This window comes from Zonotrichia leucophrys, chromosome 5 (genome assembly GCF_028769735.1).
Source record: "Zonotrichia leucophrys gambelii isolate GWCS_2022_RI chromosome 5, RI_Zleu_2.0, whole genome shotgun sequence".
Classification (NCBI taxonomy): Eukaryota; Metazoa; Chordata; class Aves; order Passeriformes; family Passerellidae; genus Zonotrichia; species Zonotrichia leucophrys.
The window spans coordinates 26,434,773-26,457,820 of NC_088175.1; the positions used below are offsets into that span (position 1 = coordinate 26,434,773).

At 34.5% G+C, this 23,048-nt stretch overlaps 1 protein-coding gene across 1 annotated transcript in view; it reads left to right on the plus strand.

Annotated features, from left to right (window-relative positions):
• Nucleotides 1–23,048, plus strand: part of RYR3 (ryanodine receptor 3) — a 194,180-nt gene that overhangs the window by 159,300 nt on the left and 11,832 nt on the right. The window contains exons 74-94 of the mRNA XM_064713454.1: nt 567–679; nt 4,614–4,710; nt 6,305–6,414; nt 7,243–7,294; nt 7,987–8,037; nt 8,327–8,426; nt 8,634–8,713; nt 9,074–9,150; nt 10,816–10,889; nt 11,133–11,150; nt 11,641–11,721; nt 12,108–12,196; nt 12,575–12,703; nt 13,034–13,138; nt 14,006–14,087; nt 14,431–15,752; nt 17,041–17,099; nt 18,075–18,243; nt 18,836–18,922; nt 20,719–20,916; nt 21,501–21,631. Of these exons, the coding sequence (XP_064569524.1) occupies nt 567–679; nt 4,614–4,710; nt 6,305–6,414; nt 7,243–7,294; nt 7,987–8,037; nt 8,327–8,426; nt 8,634–8,713; nt 9,074–9,150; nt 10,816–10,889; nt 11,133–11,150; nt 11,641–11,721; nt 12,108–12,196; nt 12,575–12,703; nt 13,034–13,138; nt 14,006–14,087; nt 14,431–15,752; nt 17,041–17,099; nt 18,075–18,243; nt 18,836–18,922; nt 20,719–20,916; nt 21,501–21,631 (3,224 nt within the window). The remainder of the gene's footprint in view (nt 1–566; nt 680–4,613; nt 4,711–6,304; nt 6,415–7,242; nt 7,295–7,986; nt 8,038–8,326; nt 8,427–8,633; nt 8,714–9,073; nt 9,151–10,815; nt 10,890–11,132; nt 11,151–11,640; nt 11,722–12,107; nt 12,197–12,574; nt 12,704–13,033; nt 13,139–14,005; nt 14,088–14,430; nt 15,753–17,040; nt 17,100–18,074; nt 18,244–18,835; nt 18,923–20,718; nt 20,917–21,500; nt 21,632–23,048) is intronic.

Here is a 23,048-nt window from a genome sequence, read left to right on the forward strand (position 1 = left end):
AAGCACACAAATTATCTCCATGCTGTAGCAGAAAACCATTTTGATTTTAGGAAGAGATATTTGCTTGTGCACTTATTTTTAATATATTGATTTAGCCTGTCTCCAATTTCTGCAGCATAGGATGCTGTAGCAACTTTTGAGTTGCTTGCCTGTTCATCCAGTTGATGCAATTCAAATAAAGGAATTTGTGCTCTTCCTACATGAAGTTAATCCATTCCATTCACAAATTATATAACACACAAATATTTTCACGTGAACAACTGAAGATGCATTGTTAGAAACAGAAAAAATAACAACTTTTGAAATTTACCAAGAATACCACGAGGTATTCTAACATCTTCAATATTCTTGTCTGAGTTAACGGAGAGATTTCTATATAGAAGGTCCCCAGTATTTTTCTTTGTTAATAAAAAAATAAAACCCCAAAAGAACATTTTTATCAGATGATGCAGAGCATTGGTAACATTTTCTACTTTGCTAACTAGCTAACCACTAGCTGTATAGAAAAATTTTTGATGAAAGTTAAAAAGTTTCCATTGCATATACTAGAGGATATTTTCCTATAGGTTGAACAACCACTGAGATCAAAAAAAGCTGTTTGGCACAAACTCCTGTCAAAACAACGCAAAAGGGCTGTTGTTGCATGTTTCAGAATGGCACCATTATACAACCTGCCAAGGTAAGTGGCTGAAAAGTTTATTTCTTCACAACTTTTGTTTGCATTGTTTACTGAGTGCAAACACTGCTTGTGTGTTTACCTAGGTGTTTGTTGATTTTAAGGTGTATGTAATTTTAAGAGACAAGAATTGATTAGTCATCAGCTAATTCCTCACAGGAGCAAAATAGTCATCTCATGGCAAATAACCTGAGTGGGAAAACACCATAAGAATTACATGCTTCATTTTTGTCAGTTATTCTGTATAGTTCCTCAACTTATCTGTGAAAACCATTCAGATGTTGCTGTTTCTGTCCATTTTTTGTCTCTGATTTGTTGCTCTTTTTAGTCTTTATTCTCCTGTGTTTATCTTTTTTCTTTTTTTTTTTTATAATTTTGTATAGCTCTTCTTCTCCTCTTGCATGAACACTTCATGCTCTGTAGCTTGTCTGGGCCAGTCTTCAGCTACTACATCAGAATGTTATATGAATTAAAGCGACTACTGGGACACTGCAGTGCAGAGGGAACTGCACAATGATGTTTTAGACTTCTGTGTTACTCTGCTTCTTATTCCAATTGAATGCATATACCACAAATACTTAAATAAAATGCATCCTGTGCCTGGATCCATCCGCAGCTTTAAGCAGAGTAATAGGATGATATATCACTGGAGTAACTTCCTTTACTCTGTTTCTTCTCAAAAAACTGAGTTTTATTCAGATAAAAGTTAAGCACATGTTTAATTAGGTTTGCCTCTCTCCTTCTGCAATTTTTCACTTTTTGTGTGTAATATCATTATTCAAAGATTTTTGGCAAAGTCTTTAACTGAAGGGTTGTGTTGGATTTTAAAATCCATTTATTAAAGCAAATTTACACACTTGCTGTAAAGGTCTTTAGCTGAAGGTCTGTAGCTATGCCACTAACACACCTGAGGAATATTAGGTTTGCACAGGAGAAATACAAAGGCAGTTTACACCATAAAAAGCACACAACCTTCACAACCTTCCTTTACAAAAATGAGTAGTTCTAGACTATAATAACTTCTCCAAGTTATTATGCTACCACCAGGCTGTCTTTAAAGAACCAAAAAATGGAGAGGATTAAAAACAACATAAAAAACCACCCAGAATCAATCCTTGCATGTTCAAGAGCTGTGTTTGGCAAAACAAGAGGAAGTGGTATGAAGAAATACCATTTCAGTACAACCTTTTTGTAAGCAAATTTTTTTTTCACAACCATATTCTGTGTTTGTAAATTCTTAAAATGTTTAGAATAAATGCATGACCACCCAAATGTTAAAAGGGCTCCTCCTTTTTTTGCCTTACAAAGCACCTGCTTTTATTTTTTATATTTGAGGTTGACGAGGCAAAGTGGGTTATGAATCTTTAAATTCTTGACTTTTAAATTTTCAATAAAATATGGAATAATATCATATTGAAATTGAACATTTACATGTCTGTAATTTTTTAAAAAATATTTTTATGTTAAGAACTTTTCTCAAGCTTTTTGTTCTCAAAATTTTGGTAGATTTTGTGGAGCAGTTGACTCCTATTGTAAATATGAATATGAGGCAAATCTACCCTGCTATTTCATTTTGTAGTTGCTAAAAATGAACCCTCATAAAAGTATTTTTGTCAATTAATTGTGTTCTCTGCACTTCAAAACAAACAAGAGTGAAAACACAGTTTAAACTTAAAATCTTAAAGTCGTGGAAAAGTTTGGGTTGGAATAGACCTTTAAAGGTCATCTATCCTGATCCTGCTGCCATGAGCAAACTTCTGGGTATATTGCTCAACTGACAGGTTCAAACCAAAGTTTTAAAGTTCACTAGCTTATAGTCATTTTTTTCCTAGATAAATTATAGGATCCTGACAGGAAAATAAGGCAATCACACTATTATAACAATCTCCATCATCTAAATTGACAGTGTTGCTCAGACATGCCTGAACCCTAGGGAGATTATTTCGAGTGGGGTATGATTTGTTCTAGGAGCTATTTAAATCTCTTTGATCCTGAGTTTAAAATGCAGCCCTCTATCTTGTCTATTTCTTCATTTTAGTTGCAGCTTTGTATTGGGAGTGTTAGTTCTTTGATGCTAGAATCAATTCATTTAAAGTGCAGTAAACAAATATTATGGTATTAACCTTTCCTTTATCCTAGAAAAGATAAATCTTCAGTAAATAATAAGCTTACTCTTTTGAAAATTTTCCAGATATTTAGGTGGCTTTCAGTATAGTTTAATTTTAATCTCAGAGCTGAAGATAATTTTCTGCAAAATTCACTCCAATGTCTATCAGTTTTTAGGAATTTCAGTAAGATATTTCAGAAACAGACATGTCTATTGATATGAAAGTGTTTGTTAAATCACTTAAAAATTACTTTAATTTCTGCCACAAATATTCCAAGAACTCCTTTGGATGAAAAGTTTTGTAGACACAAAACAAATAGCTATATTTAAAAAATATATATTTTTCACTGAATTAAACATCAGTTAAGTTAGGAAGTACTAATTCTTCATGCTCTGTGTTTATTGAATGTACATGGCTTTGAAAAAGTGTGTTATGTGATAAGTGTTTTCTCTGAGATGTGTCTATGTTTGATGTTTCAAGGAAATTAGTTTGAAAAAACTTTGTCTTATTGTCTGTCATCTGTATATGCACATAGATACAGCAAAGTTGTACATGGCAATTTTTCAAGCACGGTTTACGATACATTCTATCTGACTACTTTATTGAATTTTACTTGTGCCTTTCTTCAATGAAAACCTATATGCTTTTCTTCAGACACAAAATTAGCAATTTCTTCCTGAGCACCTTTCAACGTGTTTGGCTGGAAAAAGTACATGAAAAAACTCAGTATGACAGGCTTATACTCAAGTTAACGGTAATGTAACTTGTGGAGAGCCTCTTGCTTATGCGCCCACTTCTTCCTTCCCAGCCATGATTTGATATTATCATAAAAACATGAATTTGTACAATTTTCAGAGGGGATTCTGATTGGTCAGTTTTCAAAATTTTATAATAAAACAACACCAGTGTCAGCAAGTGAGCCTAAAGTGTTGACTCAACAGCTATTCCATTATAAAATACTGATTTGTGTGCACATTGTATTTAAAAGGTATTTAATGGTGGATATGTAGCGCATTTTTATAGCTTTTCTTGGTGGCAACTGATAAAAGTAAATGAAAAGGCTGCATGGAACAGCCTTTCTAGCCTCATGTACTGCAGCTCAGAAAAAATTTTTTCCCCAAAATGATGTGAAGACAGATTTATTTTGCCATTATTATGTGTAGTCTTATTGCCATGAATTTATTTTCTGTGGAAAGTTAAATTAATAAATAGTATAAGTAGTAATTAATATGACTTAGAGTTTTCTAAAATTGGTCATTTCATAGAGCAGGTTTTTATATTTCTAATGCAGCTAATTGAGGACATGCTAATACTGCCCTGATTTAGAACTGGAAGACAAGAAGCTTAGATTAGGTTTCTTTCTGTGGAAGAAGGCAATGATTGTCTTTAGATACTATGTTGAAAGCACTTGATAGTTATTTTGGTGTTGATGGCCAGTGTCTGCTGTCTTGATGTTCTAAATCTAGTAATTTGGATTTACACCTTGTAGATGTATACCGCACTCACTCATTCTCAGTCTGTTCAAGTGTGTGTTATTCTCATGCTTGCATTAAGGTATCAGTCGTGCAGTTTCATGTATAATGTATTTTAGGCCTCTCTTAGCCTTCAAAATAAAAAGTAATGTATACATATGCGTATAAAAACAGTAAGAATGTTCAAAAGTATCTGCAGGTTTGTCACTGAATGTTAGTTATGTTTTGCATTTTGTTTCACTGACCAATCAGAGGATCAGAATTGTACAAATAAGTATCCTTACTAACCATTAACCATCTGAGCTGTTATACTCTGTTCCGTTACCCCTCTTGATCTCACTTTCACAACCCCCCCAGGCACCGTTCTATTAACCTCTTCCTCAATGGCTATCAGAACTTTTGGATAGAAACAGAGGAATATTCATTTGAGGAGAAACTAGTTCAGGATTTGGCTGTAAGTACTGACATAACTGGGCATATATTTCAATGCCCACTTCAGTGTGTATTCTATGTATCTATTATAAAATATATTTAATTTTTGTGTACTGTATGCATAAACTTATATTAATCCTTATGCTTCATAGCATAAGGTCATTTTCTGCTGTGGTCAAAAAGACATTGTGCTTTGATGCACACTGAAGTGCATTAAGGTGATCTATGCCTTCAGACGAGCTACATGATACTCATTCTTGGGAAGAGAAATGGATTAGATGAACAGTCAGACTATTGTTGTCATTATGGGAATTCCTGTGTTTGTATATATTGTTTTATGGGGTGTTTTTAAAGCTTGATACTATTGATCCTTTTCCCTTTTAAATTTTTTTATGCATAATTAATTTTAACATTTTCAGCTTTGATACAAATTATTTTTGCTGTTTTCCTTTTTGATGCATCATAAGGATAAGTAAATATATGCAGCCATATTCAGCAAAAATGCAGTTTACCTGTGTACTTGATAAAAGTGATTGGTAAACTTGGGGATTTTGGTAGTGAACATCGGTTCAGAATGCCTACTGCTCTTTCTCTTCCCTCTGTGTAGTTAACTTGCCAAAAATACCTCCAAGGAGCTTATCTCCCCAGTCTCTAAACACCAGGAAAGTTAATATACAGCTTCATGGATCACATGAAGATGCATCAGGAAGTGCTTCAGTGTTAGCAGAAGCACTCATGTTGTGCTTTTTAAAGAGCCATTATACCTGATATTGTAGAGACACAGAATGCTTGGGTTGGAAGGGACCATAGAGATTACCTAGTTCCAACCCCCCTGCCATGGGTAGGGATATTCTTCACATGCTCTGGACAATTATACAGTCAGTGTGATTTACTTTGTTGCTTCCTGCTAAGGAAAGAATGAGGCCATTAATCAAAGCAGTGCCTGCAATTCTTTCAGATTTCCTAGAGAATTGAACTTCTATAATTAAAATAATTACTGTAATTACAATAAATCTACAATAACTAGTAACTGTAAAAAGGTGTGATAACACAAGTAAGGTAAGGGTAATAATCTGATCTTTGGCCGGCTCTGACTATGTTATATTTTTAACTGCCAAAAAATGTTTGAAATTTGCAATAATGAGCATTAATTGAACCAAGGTTACTTGGAAATGATATACGAAAAGATTGTGGCTAGTGCTAGTCTGAATAGGATGTATCTGATGATGTTATTAAAAATTATTCCAGTACCTACTACAAAATAATTGAGCTAGAACTTCCTTTCAATTCAACTGGAGATGCATGATTTCTCTTTAATAAGGCTTCCCCAAGATTTCCCCAGTCTCCTTCTCAATACCTTGCAAATGAGAAAATTCTAAAGTTACAAAAATAATGAATAAAAACCATATATTCTTATCTCTTCAGAATCAAACAGGCACATAATGTTGCCTGTTTCAGGAGTTACATGTTATGCTGTAAACTCCTGAAAAGATTAATACTGGCAGTTAATGTAAATTGGATAGAATAAAATTACTGAAATCCTTTCCTAAGCTAAATTACTGATTTTTTTTTCTTGCTTATGAAGCTTAACTTTTATATTCTAAATCTTGAGACAGACATCTCCAAAAAAAGATGAAGAGGAAGAAGAAGAGACTGAGAAAAAGCATCCTGATCCACTTCATCAGATTATCCTCTATTTTAGCCGCAGTGCTCTTACAGAGAGAAGGTAAAAGAGCTGTGTGGAAAAGCCCATTGAATAAAAGCACAAGTAACTGAATTTTTAGAAACATTACCAAATGGATTTAACACAAGTGTAGTTCATTGTTGTACATGGTGAATACCCTCTTTTTTTCCCTCTTTTTCCCTCTTAGTTTCATTAGAGTTTTCCTGCATTTACACTGAGTATAACCTTTACATTGAGATAAATATTGACTATTTTTGACATTTTAAAAGCTTGGTAAATACCCAATGCAGAAATGATTGAGCATGACTTCTCTTGGAAACATGAATTCTACAGGAACTGCAGGTTTAATCAGAATACCTTGCCCTGGTTTCTCCTGGTAATTAATAGATGTGTGTTCTTGGTTTTGATATTCATTACATTTCACAGGGTAAGTCAGAAAAGGTTTTGTTGATGTTTATGAATCTCATTGCCAGCTTCTGTTTTGACTTTAGATTGTTGATTAGAATGATTAGATTTTTATGAGTATTCCAGAGTTTCATATACTTTTTCTGTATGACTAATAAAATCTTTCCATCTAACAGTTATAATTATTCTAATTTATATTTCCATATTACTTTTCTGCACCTTCAACAGCTAATGATGACCCAAAATGACTAAGTTGAATGCACAAATATACCTTTAAATTGTTTGAGTAAAAACTTAGAGATTTGGATTTAGATAAGAGAAGTCCTTCATGACACAATTTTCAAGATTAATAGCTTATCAAGTAGACTTCTTTAATAAAATGCATTTTAATAAAAAGGCATATGAATTCTTTATATTAATATATCATAAAATTAATATCATTAAAATATTTTTTACTCTTCACAGCAATCTAGGACATGATCCTCTATATATTGCCTATTCTGCCATGATGGCAAAGGTAAGTACATAATTTCAAGCTCCATCCCTCACTGCATTTAGGTACTTCCCATTGATTTTAGATGTTTCTTAAATCTTTTCTTTCTGTTTCTTACATGGACTGCTTGATAATAACTTCTATATTTTTATTGAAGCAAATGCAGTTCAGAGTTTTAAATATATGTATAATGAGAAATTTCCTATGTTAAAGCAGTATTATAACATTTCAGTAGATGCAGTCCTGTTCCTTTCACTTGACACTTTTTTTTCATATAATTAACTCCTGAGCAGTTCAAACACATTCATTAGTTATCTTCATTCTTTGGGTAATGATTTTTGGGTTAATACTTTAAGTCTGTCAAAGGTAGGTCAGTTTTTTGCAAAATATTGATTACAGCTGAGTTGTGATGAGAGGTTGACTGTGAAGAGAAATATCATGGATATAGAGATATGGCACAAAGTTATATAGCCTGCAGTTACAGGGTGTGTATGTAGTTGGATGTATACCCTGAAATACTCACATGTTAGGGAATGTCAGCTTCTTAGTGCAGATAAGCACAAATATTTGCAATTAAATGTTTTTAAAATCTTCTTAATACCTTCAGTAATTGCTTGAAAAATTATCTGGCAATTTTGTAGAAATAGTATAGCAAAAGTAGGCATTATGTTTCTTAATAAGCAAGATCTTGTGATTTCTGTTTTTAACATCAAAAGAGCTGTCAGGAAGAAGAAGAGGGAGACGAAGATAAAGAAAAGACATTTGAGGTGAGAGTTTAAATAACATTTCTTTCTCATAATCTAATGTGGAAGTACTTTAAATATGTCCAGAGGAATAAATGCAAAAATAGCACAACACATTGTGTGTTGAACACAGCGAGCTGGTTTACTGGGTTATTCACATTAAAGAGAGATGGGATGTTTTGAAACTTTGGAGTCAAACAACCCATGGATTTTGGAGGCAGATGGTCTTCAACAACTTCAGATTTCTCATCTTCCTATTTTTCCTGAATCCATTCCAATCTGTAGTCTGTTCTCATTTTGTTCCCAAACCCAGGAGAAAGAAATGGAAAAGCAGAGAACTCTCTATCAGCAAGCTCGCTTGCACGATCGTGGAGCTGCTGAGATGGTCCTTCAGATGATCAGTGCAAGCAAAGGTAATGCTCTGTGGTATCTTTGAGGTACACACAGGTGTGTTATGTCATTGTACCTGTCATGTAACTATCATAAACAGCTTCTATACAACACTTAATGAGCCAAAATAAATGCCAGTAGCAACTGCACTAAGTAAAACTTCCAGACTGCGTTTCTGATTGAAGAGTTCATAACTACAGGTTTTAAGGAGTGTATCCTTGTTTTGACAGGTCATACAGGACCCATGGTTGTTGAAACACTGAAACTTGGTATTGCTATACTAAATGGTGGAAACACCATAGTGCAACAGGTAATGCATTTCCAACTCCTGTGAGTCTTGCTTGCATAAATGAGGCAAGCAATTTTGACAATTTTAGTATCCTGTTGTTTAAGCTAATGCACTTAATTTTAAGCCAAACAGTGAAGAAATGTCAGTGTATTTTTGGTGCAAGAGCAATTATATTATTTTTTGCCAGTGATTTGCATTTCAAGGAACTAATTCAGGAACTTTGGAATTCTTATAATTTCAGTATCATTAATTATAAGGGCATTTATTACCTTTACTATTTTATTTTAGTTTATAAATACTATTAATAATTAATTGCTAGTTATTTTTTATTGCATATTGTTAATGTTGTATTTTTTCCCTTCAAAAATATACAACATTTAGAAAATGCTAGACTACTTGAAGGAGAAAAAGGACGCTGGATTTTTTCAAAGCCTCTCTGGCTTGATGCAGTCCTGCAGGTAAAACCATAAGTCGCATTATTACAGGTTCTGTTTTACTCATATTCACTGGCTTACTGCTCAGTTCAGGTGGATGCATTAGATGTAAATTACAGGAGTCACAGGTTGTAGAACTCTTGTGGGAAGTTTTGTGAATCACAGAAACAGCCTTTTGGAGTATTCTTCCAAGGGAGAAAATAAAGCAAAAGACTGCACATGCCTTTGAAGACTTAGTTTGAAGAGACAGAAAAGTAAAATGTAATGGCTCCTTTACTGATCCTAGATCCCTCAAAGTTTTTGTCTGGTAGGTTCCAAGCATGGAGAAGAGCCACCACGAAGGGAGAGACAGGCCAGTGGAGCTTTACTAATCTTTCAGTTCCTGCACATTTCTGGCGAGTTGCATAACCGCTGTCTCTTGTGAATCCTCTGCATATATATCGGCTTTGTTAGAGTTGGCATGTGACCAGTGAGACTCTAGTAGTCCATTCCCTTGATAAAACAGTTCAAATCAGTTGGGGTAAAGGACTCCCATGCATAAGATAGAAAATTTCTGGTGTTTTTGATTACTCTTACAGTAGACAACCTCAATTTTTCAGCCTTTTAAAAAAGAACCAGAAGCATTCTGAAGGAGTAGACTGGGAATTAGAAGTGGAGGAGCTGTATGAATAGAGGATAAAATGTGGAAAGAATTGTGACCTGCATTGCAGAAATTATTGTTGAATAGTTGCAGCCTAATTAAGTAATATCTGCCTTGTCATTTTTTCATTCATGTAGAACACTTTAGCAGGGATTTGCTCAAACAGGCCCTGCTATCATATTATTACCAATTGTGTATATGTATTATTCAGGACTTCATTAAAAGAGGTATTGATAAAATTACTTGAACAGATAAGAAATTATAAGAAAATAAAATGATGCTTTAAGAAATGCTTTTGGTTTTAATGATGCCACTAGATTGAATAAGTGACTGCATTTCTATTTAACTGAACTAAAATTAGAAAATGATAGAATTTTATTGGAGGTTTGAATTAAAGTATTCTAACTGGGTGGTGAGAAGAATCATGATTTGCTATTCCATATGCTGAGCTATGCCAAGTTAACAAAATAAAATTCATATATCAGTGTCTTTTGACCTTGGAAGAGATGGAACCTCTGATTACATTTCTTTCTTGTAAATATAGAACCAGAAATTCCATACATTTTCTGAACAATATAACCATGTTATATTATAATATAGTAATATTCTGTAATAATATATACAGAAACAACATAATAAAAGTCATAGTGACAACTTAGTGGAAAACAATGTGAGAGAGAAACAACGGCAGTATTCTCCTTTAGTGGTGGGTCTAAACCAACATAAAGAGTAATATTTCAGGCTCCTTTTGCACTCCTCATTTGTACATGACACTGTGAATGTCATTATCAGGAGTGAAGTTAGGTAAATGGTGAGACATGACCTGAGACTCATTTCTTGTCAGAATTGGACACTGGACCCTTAGTTTCATCCAAAGCTCATTTATTTATTAAGAGTATTAAATAAATTATAAAGCGATGCATGTTGTTGTGGGTCAAGAGAAGTAGTTTAAGGCCTCTAGAAATTTTGTAGAAGAAAATTATTTTCCACTGTTTACTATAGTCCTTTTTCCTGTTTGTGCTGTTGTTTTTCTTTTCTTTAAATATAAGTGTTCTTGACTTGAATGCGTTTGAGAGACAGAATAAAGCAGAAGGCCTGGGAATGGTCACTGAAGAAGGAACTCGTAAGTAGAATGAAATTGATTCCAGTAGTGCTTCAAACATTATTTGTGCTTCCTTCTTTAACTTGAACTGTTGTTTACTGTGGCTTGAGGTTTCTGTTGTTAAACTTACTACAAGTAATTCTAGGCTCTGGGTTCTGAATATGCTTTTTTTTTTACACTATCTTTAGCAATAATTTTTAAGAAAAATATTGTAACTTCCAATATTCTTATCTTGTATTCTTGTTATTTTTCTTTGATCCACAGTCATCGTTCGTGAGCGTGGTATGTTTGGGTTTACAGTTTTTGATACTATTGTTGCAAAAGTGTGTTGCAAATACAGAGAGAAATCTCTCATTGCATCTTCTCAGATATCTTTAGGTTTAGCTTTATGGTCTGCAGCAGGTTGTGTGTTTAGCTTGGATAAAGAGTTTGATGCTTACTAAAGAAGTGTCACTCATATTTAAGGCATGATTTTAGTTATGACTAACAATTTACTTATTAGATATATATCCTGTTGCCTTTTTTTTTTTTCAAATTAGTGTTGTTTTTTTAACCATGGATGCATTGGAGTGCTAAATAATTTGGCTCTGCTTTTTCTGTCTCAGTTTTTCTTTTCATTATTATAAGTCTGTTTCTTTTAAATTGCTTTAACGCTTTTAAATACTGATTCTTTTATTAAAATTCCACTTTAAAAGGTTACTGTAGGATTATGTGTTGTGCATAATTAATCATAGCAATTGTCACATAATCATTGTATTTATATATTTTGAAGGTGAAAAAGTCTTGCAGCATGATGAATTTACTCGAGATCTGTTTAGATTTTTGCAACTTCTCTGTGAAGGGCATAACAATGGTAAGAGAACTGAATTAATTTTGTAGAAAATGTGTGGTGAGTCTGTTCCTAAACAGAGTGCAATAAGAACCAATGTTTTCCTCTAATGCATTAAGTTTCCTGAGGGGAAACTGGCATGACAACAATTTGAATTGAAGAATTCAATTTGATTTTTTAAGTCTTAATTTAATTTTGGTGTGTAGCATATTACTAGTAAAGCCTGTTCCAAGTCACCGGGATAACAATGGTCCACTTATATGTACCCTGGGTCTAAAGCTGAATTTCTACAACATAAGCATCTGTATTCAACAAGATATTTAAAAAGAAGGCATTCCCCATGACAATAGAAAAATAATGTATTTTTTTCCTTTGTATACTAACCAAGCACAAATCACTTCTTATTTCAGATTTTCAAAATTACTTACGTACCCAGATGGGCAACACCACAACAGTGAATATTATCATTAGTACTGTTGACTATCTCTTGCGTCTTCAGGTGAGGAAAAAACAGATGAAAATGGAGTATAACATATTGGCTTTCCTTCACTTCTTTAGATTCACATTTTATTGGAATCAAACATGAAAATTGTCTCTAAGAGATACCTAAAATGAAGAATTTTTAGTTTTTTCGTATCTTTTTTCCTTTGAAAACAGATGACATTTCAGAATTCTGTGTGGAATCCGATGTTTGATAATGGTTTTCATTGTTCACTTCTGAAGAGAGTGAAAAATATTATTGCAATGAGAAATAGATTGACACAGATATGCTAAATTTCATCTGAATTACTGATTAAATTTTGGTGATACAAATGCAGGCAGTAAATACCGCATAGAGACTTCAAACCTAGAAAATGTAACACTGTTTTTTTCTTAGGAATCCATCAGTGACTTCTATTGGTACTATTCAGGAAAGGATGTCATTGATGAATCAGGACAACGTAACTTTTCTAAAGCTTTGGCTGTCACCAAACAAATATTCAATTCTCTTACAGAATATATCCAGGTAAACAGAATGTGTTTCTCAAGATACTAACAGAGATGTTCCATGCTCACACAGCATGACCATGTTCTTTCATCAATTTGTAAATGCTTTGCACATAATTTTTTGAAATTTTGATAAAGTTACATGGAATGACTGGACCAGTGTAAAGTGAGAACTAAAACATGCAAACAGCTATGTATTTAACAGGTTATCATTTGGTATTTGTGCACTAGATACCCAGAGATCTTGGAAAACCTTCTCATGTAGCTTCATGGCTGCCTGAAACTTCTTTTTGATTTGTTCTGGTTTATTTGACATAAATAAAAAATATGTTTTTCTTAATTTTTTTAGGGCCCTTGCATAGGTAATCAACAGAGTCTGGCTCATAGTAGGCTGTGGGATGCAGTTGTTGGCTTTCTTCATGTGTTTGCCAATATGCAAATGAAACTTTCACAGGTATTTTCAACATACACTGTCTGTGCACTCACCTTCATTAAAACCAAACTTGACATTTACAGCTCAGTTATACCTTTCTGATAACAAATGTGGCAGTTTGGTCCCTTTCTCTCTCTTGCCAAAACTGGAGGATCTGTCAGAGCAGAAACACCATTAAAAGCACTGAACATAAGCGGGTCAAGAGAAAAGCTGAGAAAGACCCAAAGAGGGAGGGAGTGTGATATTTGGTCAACTTATCCAGTTAATTAATCAAAGACACAGAGCATGGGGGCACAGGCACTGCTCATTTCACTGTACAGAGCACAGTCCCACTCCACAGCCTCAGGATTCTGTGTTCTTCTGTGACTTCTGCTTAATGCATCCATGCACTCAAACTCTGCACTGAATGCAACAGTGCAGAGAGTAATTTCCCTTCTTATTCAGTGTCTCTGCTGTCCTCTGACTTACAAGATTTCTTCCCACCCTATAGAAGTAAATCAGAATTTTGAAACTAGTGGCAATGCATGATGCTGTTAGATATTGCCAGTGAAGTGAAAAAGGATGGATTTCCTCTGAGACAGATACTTTCAGATCTGTGTAGCAACGAATATTTTTTGTTTGTTTCTGCTGTCCCTTACCTGCACTTTGGTACTCAATGCTTTATTAAAACTTAACTTTATGGTGTTAATACCTCTGCTGCACAAAGTTGCATGTTGTGTTAGACTTCTGATAGCAATCATAATACAATGACAATGAAATGTTGCTGAATAATGTGAATGAAATTTAGCTGATCATCTTTGATACCTTTTCTCTCTAAATTTATTTAGTTTTCCATATAAATACAAATTTAAAACAATCTTACAGTCCTTTTTTTTTGTTTTTTAATAGGACTCTGCTCAGATTGAATTGCTTAAGGAGCTGCTAGATCTACTAAAGGATATGGTAGTGATGCTCTTGTCACTGCTTGAAGGTTGGACCTATTTTGCTTTTTGGTCAAATATGATTATTTCCCTTTCCTGTTGTAAAGCACTATTCTCACTTCCTAGCATAAAGAACAATTATTATGTTCATCTTTCTAAATTGCTTTTTAATTGCCTTTATTTAATCTTTGGGGAAAAAGACATTCTTCATATTTGTTTAAAAATTATTCTGGAATATACATAGTCCTGAAATAGGACTGCTAGGGAAAAGCATGTTGGAAGAAAAAATACTAAGATTTAAGAACATTTTTGTTCTGTTTTCAGCAGAAATATGAAATGTCATTATTTAAAATGTAGCTGTCAAATAACCTTCTATTATAACACACTACTTAGGTAACGTTGTAAATGGAACTATTGGAAAACAAATGGTGGACACGCTTGTAGAATCATCTAGCAATGTAGAAATGATTTTGAAGTTCTTTGACATGTTCCTGAAGTTAAAAGATCTGACTAATTCAGATGCTTTCAAAGAGTATGATCCAGATGGTAAAGGAATAATTTCCAAGAAGGAATTTCAAAAATCAATGGAGGCTCAAAAGCAATACATACAGTCAGAGATTGATTTCCTGCTGTCCTGTACAGAAGCTGATGAAAATGACATGTTCAATTATGTTGACTTTGTGGAAAGATTCCATGAACCAGCCAAAGACATTGGATTTAATGTAGTGGTATTGCTTACAAACCTTTCAGAGCACATGCCTAATGATCCACGCCTTCAGAGCTTACTTGAGCCTGCAGAAAGTGTTCTTAATTACTTTGAACCATACCTTGGCCGTATTGAAATAATGGGTGGGGCCAAGAAAATAGAAAGAGTTTACTTTGAAATCAGTGAATCCAGTAGAATGCAGTGGGAGAAGCCACAGGTGAAGGAATCTAAAAGACAGTTCATATTTGATGTTGTAAATGAAGGTGGAGAGCAAGAAAAAATGGAACTCTTTGTGAATTTCTGTGAAGACACAATTTTTGAAATGCAGTTAGCATCCCAGATCTCTGAAACAGATTCATCTGAGAGGCCTGAGGAGGAGGAAGAGGCAGAGCCTGCCTATGTAGTGGATATTGGAGATGATGAGGAAGAAGAGAAGTCCCTGGAACCTGCTTCAGCTTTTGCAGTGGCCTGTGTTGCAGTGAAAAAGAATGTTGCCAACTTTTTGAAAATGGTCACTGTGAAGAACCTTAGGAAACAATACAGGAAAGTAAAAAAGATGACAATAAAAGAGATGGTGAAAGTGTTTTTCTCCTTTTTCTGGATCCTATTTGTAGGGACATTCCAAATGTTCTTTTCTATAGTGTGGGGGATATTCCAGATTCTTTGGAGCACTGTATTTGGGGGTGGCCTCGTTGAAGGAGCCAAAAACATAAAAGTTACAAAAATATTAGGGGATATGCCTGATCCAACACAGTTTGGAATCCATGATGATGTTATGGAAGCAGAAAAAGCTGAAGGTGCTGAGCATGGCATAAGAGCTGAACTCGGGGAGTTTGTGAAGAGTGAAAAGGGAGAAGCTGACATAATTGCAGACATTTTTGGCATTCCTACAAAGAAAGAAGGATCAAAACATGGTCATGATGCTGGACTTGGAGATATTGCAGAAATCCTTGGCACTGAGATCCAAACGCCTTTGGAAAACACAGTTCATAAGAAAAAAAGATTACAGGTAAATTAAAGAGATTTTTGTATTTCTTTTAAGATAATATTAATAATTATAATTACAATAATAATAAATTACTGAATTTTAATAACAGATTTATTTTATATTTAACTGGTTAATATATATTGTCAGTAAGAACTTACTTTATAATCTCTACACATTTGAAAACCAACAGGAAATTTTAGCCTAGTGTTTAGATTTCAGTGCAGTAAATTGTTACTGTTCATCTGGACTTTATTCAAAACATAAACTGCTAGCAAATTTCTAGTCACAGTTTTTGCTATAAATTATTTATGGTCTTGTTTATTCTGCATACCCCATTTTTTCATAGTATACTTCAATTACTTTCGCAACTTATTATCTCCATAATAATGCTTATCATTAACATTTTTCTTCTGTATGTGTTAACTGGAAATGTAGGACCAAGAGAAAACTGCTGTCTTAAGCACTTCAAGAGGATACAGGAGAGGATTGAGTTAGGACAGGTTTTTGCAAAAGGAAATGGAGACAAATTTAGATTTCTTTTTGAGTCAGGGCCTGCATCTCTTGGACTTCCATTGAAGCTTAGATACTCAAATTGCATTTGAAATGAGTTTACTTTGATCTTGTAACACCCAGCCTAAAGGTGTGTGACATCCAGGCCCCAGCTTCGTTGCTGCAGTCAGCCATCTGTAAAATTCTGCATTGGTTTTTCCTTATCTCAAGGGAAAGCTGTAAACACAACACTTAAGAGGGTTGTGTAGTGTGCCAATAAAGGTTTAATGAACCATCAGCCCAGATAAGATAAACAGCTTGAAGAAAACATTGTGTAAGCAGAAGTTATTTAAGTATTTGTTTTCAGTTGCATTACTTGATCACAGCCAAGTAATTGAGTTTTGTAATATCTGATAATTACAGAAATGTTTTTCAGATTTTTGATGATAACATTAATATATTGTTTGTAGTTTCAGTCAGTAACTCCACTTTGTGGGTGACCTTAGTATCAGGGTATGATCTGGGTGTAGTTACCTTCATCCTCAGCTGGTCACATAATTTGCCTGATCACTGTGTATAATTAAGTTTTTCGGTCCACTGGACTAGATAAAATATTGATAACATTATACAGAAAAAATTCTACCTTTTTCACTGTTAAAATATAGCCTGAGCCAGCTATCTTTAAAAATCAAACACTAAAAGTGTAAAGTGCTATAAAAATATTATTAATTATTTTGTTTGTTTCTTAGAAGACAATAACTAAAGTTACCAGAATTTTATCTGAATGGATCCATTTTGACAGTTAAAATACTTTTTCCAGATATCTGAAATTGCAAAAGAAGCTGGAACACAAAGAAAAGCAGAAGCTGAGAAGGCTGAGTAAGTTAATTTTACAAAATTCCTGTTTAACTCCTTGGTACTTCCTAATGCTAAATAATTTGGCCAAAATAACACAAGAAATGCTCAGTATTCAAAGAACTTTATGTACACTTTGTCTCATCAGTATTTTGAAAATATACTAAGGGGTACATCCTAAGTATTTTGCAAATATACTGAAAGATGGCAGACCATGTCACTAGGCAACACAATGGCAATTTTGTGGCCCTTGACAATTATGCATGTATAGATCTGTGGCCATTGTCTCTTTAAAAATTCGCATAACTTCCTTTAAAAATGAGCACCAGTCTTAAAAACCTCTGCAACTTATTATGCTTTCTGCTTTCCCTACTACTCACTACAATTTTCATGGAATTTTTATTGGATCATTAAAACTCAAGATTTAACTAACCCGACTATTTCTATTTATTGCTGTTTTATCAGATCTTGACAGCAGATACATTCCTTTGTCCAGTCATCCTATATATGACTGCCAAACAATATTTAAAATACTTACCTTGCTTTAGCAGCATCCTATTTTTAAGGAGCATCCTGTCTGCCTGGAGCTGCAGCCACATTGTAGTAAAAGATTAAAATATTTTGCACAGACACACAAAAGGTGTCCAAGAGATTCTAAGAGATTCAAAAGCTATACATAATTACATATTTTTTTCCATTTTGCTTCATGTTTAAATATTTACCTCAGAGTCATTTATCTTTCTCTTATCTGCCTAAGTTAATTTTTTTAAGCATCTCATAAAGGTCTATACTTAAGACAATCCTATTGATGTCTCAACATCATGTCACACATATGGAAGCCCAGGTTTTGAAGTTTTTTTGTTAGTAACTAAATTCCTCTAATGCTACATGCAGTACAAAAACTAAATTTTAAGGCCAAAATTTATGAACTCAAATTCATTTGAAATTAATGCATTTACATTTGGCTAGATATTTTTGTTTAGTTAACCTTTCTTCTAGTATGGAAGATGGTGAGAAACAAGATAAAGCAAAGGAAGTACAATCTGAGCAGCTAGAAGAGGGAAAAATGAAGAAAAAGAAGAGAAGGCATGGACAAAAAATTGAGAAACCAGAGGCTGTTATGGCTAACTTCTTCAAAGCTTTGGAAATTTATCAGACAAAAATGCTTGTAAGTTTGTCTTAAATTCTTTAATAATTGAATTTTCTTTATAGAACCCTTTTTTGATAATTGGGAGAGAAATGTCATCATAAAGGAAAATATGGTATCAGTGTTCAGATGATTGGCTGTAGTCAGTCTGTTGTGATTTTATAATACTTTTTAGAGTTATACAATTGAGAGTTTCTGTGTGTAATTTGTAACAGGACAGATTAGCCTCCTGAGCTCCTTTTTAGGAGCTCCCTATTTTCCATAATCTAACTTCTAGAGTCTTTCACTCTACTTTGTATTTTTCTTTGTTCTTAAAACCACGAAATGTTGAGTTCTCTAAAAACTCTCAAGCATGTTTTTTGCAGTATTCTAACATATCTTTCCACACTTTCTGTTTCAGACTCTCTGACTTATAATTCTAAGGCCATTATTTAAATTCCATTTATCATGAAAGAGGGGAATAGGCTGCCAAGAAATGCTCTTGCTCATTATAACTGATGTATGAAGGAAACACAATTATGTATTTACTGTTTTAAAGATCTTGCTATCTGTTTTTCTTCTTTTGGTATTACTCATGGGCTACCTTTAATTACTTTTTATTTTTTACTTTCAGCATTACTTGGCAAGAAATTTTTACAACTTAAGGTTTCTTGCTCTATTTGTTGCATTTGCCATCAATTTTATTCTTCTGTTTTACAAGGTAAGATAACATTGTTCTTTAAATATTTTTGTTAGTACCAGAAGATACAATAATTTAATGTTTGTACTACTCTGTTTTTATTTTATTCAGGCTGAATGAAAAGAAATTTATTTAATTTCTCCTTTATAGTTGAATTTCTAGGCACTTTTCCATTTAATCACATAAGTCTGTTGTTGTTTGGACTGTTGATCTTGTTCTGTTAAAATTGAAATCGACTAAAATAATTCAAATGGCAAAACTGTTGAAATATTTTTCTTTTATTTGTTCTCAAGATATTAAGAGACTTCAGTTAATCTGATTATTCTCAGTAACTTCTTTTTTTTATAGTAGGCTACAGCTCTTTTTGTCTAGCTCGCTAATGAAGAAGGCTATAGATCCACAGTTTAAACTTAATCTTAGAGGTTCACCTGAATATACAGTTGTTTCAGGTTCTGGTATGTAACACCAGATGATACAGAGTAAAACATCCTCAGCAGCCTGTTCTTTTTCTTTAATTTCCAACTAAAGAAATTTCTTTAATTAATCTAATTTCTTTAATGAATCTTCACAGCCTTGAAAAGAAACAGGTTAGAATTCAATAAAGAGAATTCCCATCCATAAAAGCCTCATTTTTTTTCCCCCTTTCCACACTGAAGTCTGTAAGAAGAGTTCTGATTTATCCTTATCCTGAAATCTGGACTTTTTGATTTTCCCCTCCTAGATATAGAATGAAAGTTGTAATAAGCTGATGAACCTTGTATTTTCCAATATTACATATTCTATTACATATTCTGTTACTTAAACAAAAAAACTTCAACAACAAAAGCAGCTGGCTGAACATTCAGTCTAGAAATAACTGAGTCCTGTTCTCAAATGCCTTGAAATGCAGCCCCTATAACACAGTTACATTCTCAGAGGCAGGGCAGGTAAAGATGTACAAGGCTCTTGGAAACTGGGCAGAATGCACATTCCAGGAGAAAGACGTCATGGCTGTTTAGGGCTTTCTCCTTTCTTTTTTTCCCACAAGGTTAAAGAAGATGGACTTCAAATATACATGTGGAATTCTGCTTTTGTCTATGTCAGTGTCCTTTTCTCCCCATTCTCTTCTGCTTTTCTTTGAGTCTGGTGGGCGACGACCCGTTCTGTTGAAGAGCAAGGACAAAAGTTCATGTCTCTCAGTGCAAGTCCATCTGTCATACATAAGAAAGGGTCAGTGGGAGTCAAACAGGACTGAACAGGACTTTAGCTTTCAGGCAAAGCTGTCAAAAAAGCACCCATAGGGATTTCATTTTAAAGGGCAGGTTTTTAAAGTCATTGGAAGAATTTAGGGCAGTATGTCAGCTGATGAAATACTGTACATAATTTGTAAGCTCTAAACTGAGTCATGAAATAAAAAGTTATGGACAGTGTGTACACTGTTGATTATATGAAAATTATATTAAAATTTTGCTTCTTTTTAGACTGGAGCAATCAGGAACTACATACATTACATAAAAAACCCAGAATTCATAATAGATAACCCCAGTCATAATAGATAACCCTTTCATCCTTGCTTCTTCCAAGAAATAGTTTCTGCATAACTTTTTCATATGTTTTAGTTTTGCTATGGCATTGTTAGAGAGATTTGTAAACTGCCTGTATTGTCCTTCTCCAGATTTTCTTTTCAGTGACATGACGTGACTTATGCTGTGCAAATGAAGAATGTTTAAAGCTAATGATCTATCATCTTCTTTGAGCAGGATTTGAAAACATCATTTGTCATTAAAGGAAAAACTTTTAAGTTTATTTTGGTTTCAACATGCTTGAATTTTTCTCAGGTGACAGAAGAGCCACTTGATGAAGTAGAGGAAGACTCTAATCTCTGGAACTCCTTTGCTGAAGAGGAAGAAGAGGAGGGCATGGTGTTTTTTGTTTTAGAAGAAAGTACTGGCTACATGGCACCTGCTCTCAGAGCACTAGCAGTTATTCATACTGTCATCTCCTTTGTCTGTGTGATTGGATATTACTGCCTAAAGGCAAGTTCTTAATCTTACTGCTACTCTGTTTCTTAAACATTGGCTATGTCCCAAGGTGGTTGGTGGTGCTAATGCTGAAATAGCATTTGTACCTAGCTGTTTACAAATTCTCACTGCTCAATAAGGAGATGTTTTCCTCCTGTATTCTGGCCAGCAGAAACGGAGCTAACTTTCTTCCTAGCAGTGTGTGTGTGTGTTTTGGATTTGTGGTTAAAACGGTGCAGGTAACACAGCCACATTTGGTTATTGCTGGACAGCATTTGCACAGTGTGAGGGCTCTGTCTTTGCTTTACCCACTCTGTGCATCCCTCAGCAGGTGTGTTGGGAGGGGTCACAGCCAGCACTGCTGAGCCAGTCAACCAGAGGGATATTCCATGGCATGCAACACCATGCTCAGCAATAAAAAACTGTGTGTGGGGAGGGCTGGGGCTTGACTGCTGAGCTGGCCATTGCTCAGAGGCTGCCTAGGCATTGATCTGCCTAGTGTGGGAGATTCTAGTGTCATGTTTGGTCTCACATTTTTGTGTTACAAAGAACCAAAAATACATAAACCATTACAAAAATGGCCACCATCACTTTCACAGGTCCCTCTGGTTGTATTCAAGAGAGAAAAGGAGGTGGCTAGAAAGCTGGAATTTGATGGACTATACATAACTGAGCAACCAACTGAGGATGATATTAAAGGACAATGGGATCGCCTTGTTATCAATACTCCGTAAGTAAAACTGGACTCTATGTAAACTGCTTATAATATTACAGCTCATTAGCCACTGGTCTAGAACCTTTCCTGTCCACCTGTCACTTAGTTCATCTAAAATAAATGCATTTAGCCCCTTATATTAGATGCTACAGTAGTAGATTCTAATGCAAAATCCACTATTATCTGTTTATTTAATAAATACTATGATAACACATATATTCCACTTCCTTCTCATTTTCTAGGGTTTGCAAGGATTACGTATTTTACCTCAAAATGTCTCTCCAAGACATTTCACATATTAGTCTCTGTTGAGAAGCTTTTAAAAAGATAAAGTTGTTAAAAAGATAACTTCCATCCTTTCCAGTGATTATTTCACTTGTACAGTGCATATATTCTACTCCCTTTCTTTCCCATTCTTTGGTAATAAAATTTGTACATGACAAGAGGAGTAAAGCTAGTAAAAAATAGCATTCCTAGATTTTGAGTAGGTCTGACAGGAACGTCGGTCAAGTTGTGGCATTATCAAATACTGTAGTGGTTGTATACTGGTTCTAAGTCTCAGTAAGCTGCAGCAGTTTGTAGGAGGGGCACAGACAAACACAGCAAGTCAGCTCTCTTCCCACAGAAAAAATGCCTTGACTACAGGCTGCTTTTCAGAATGTACTGGCAGGTTTAGATTAGCTGTTAGGAAGAAGTTCTTTACTATAACAGTGAGGCCCTTAAACAGGTTGCCCAGAGAAGTTGTGGATGCCCCGGCCCTGGAAGTGCTCAAGGCCAGGCTGGACGGGGCTTGGAGCAACCTGCTCTGGTGGAAGGGGGCCCCGCCCCTGGCAGGGAGCTGGAACTAGGTGATCTTTAAGGTCCCTTCCATCTATGCTTCCATGATTAGGATTTCTAAAATACTGGAAATTCTTGAATGCTTTGTTTTCCTACACCTAAGCATTAAGAATTTTTCCTAATTTCATTCAGCAATATGGACTAGCACATATTATTAAAGTTACAACCAAAGCTAATTGGGAAACTGGAGAGCTTTCTTATTTTCCAACCAGTTTGTATCACTATTGATAGCAACCCATCCAGATATCCATTAAATGAATCTTCAGCAAACAGAAGAAAGAATTAATGAAATACACTGTCAACTTATCGCTAATGACATGCCATACAGTCTGTTCTCAGCATGTTGCACTGTCTACTGAGGTTAAACAAAAGATTAAGACTAATTTAAGCAGGCTAATCCTTCCCTCTAATGTTAACTGAGTCTCAAGGTTTAGTACAAGTACTGTACAACCAGAATAACCACTGCTGGAGGGTACCCAGTGTTCTGTATAAACTGAAATGCGCTTTCTATAATGGGAAAAAAAGTAATTAAAAGTACGAAAGATGTACCCTGACAAATTATTGGAGTTTCTTGTAAGAGATAGACACAAGCTGG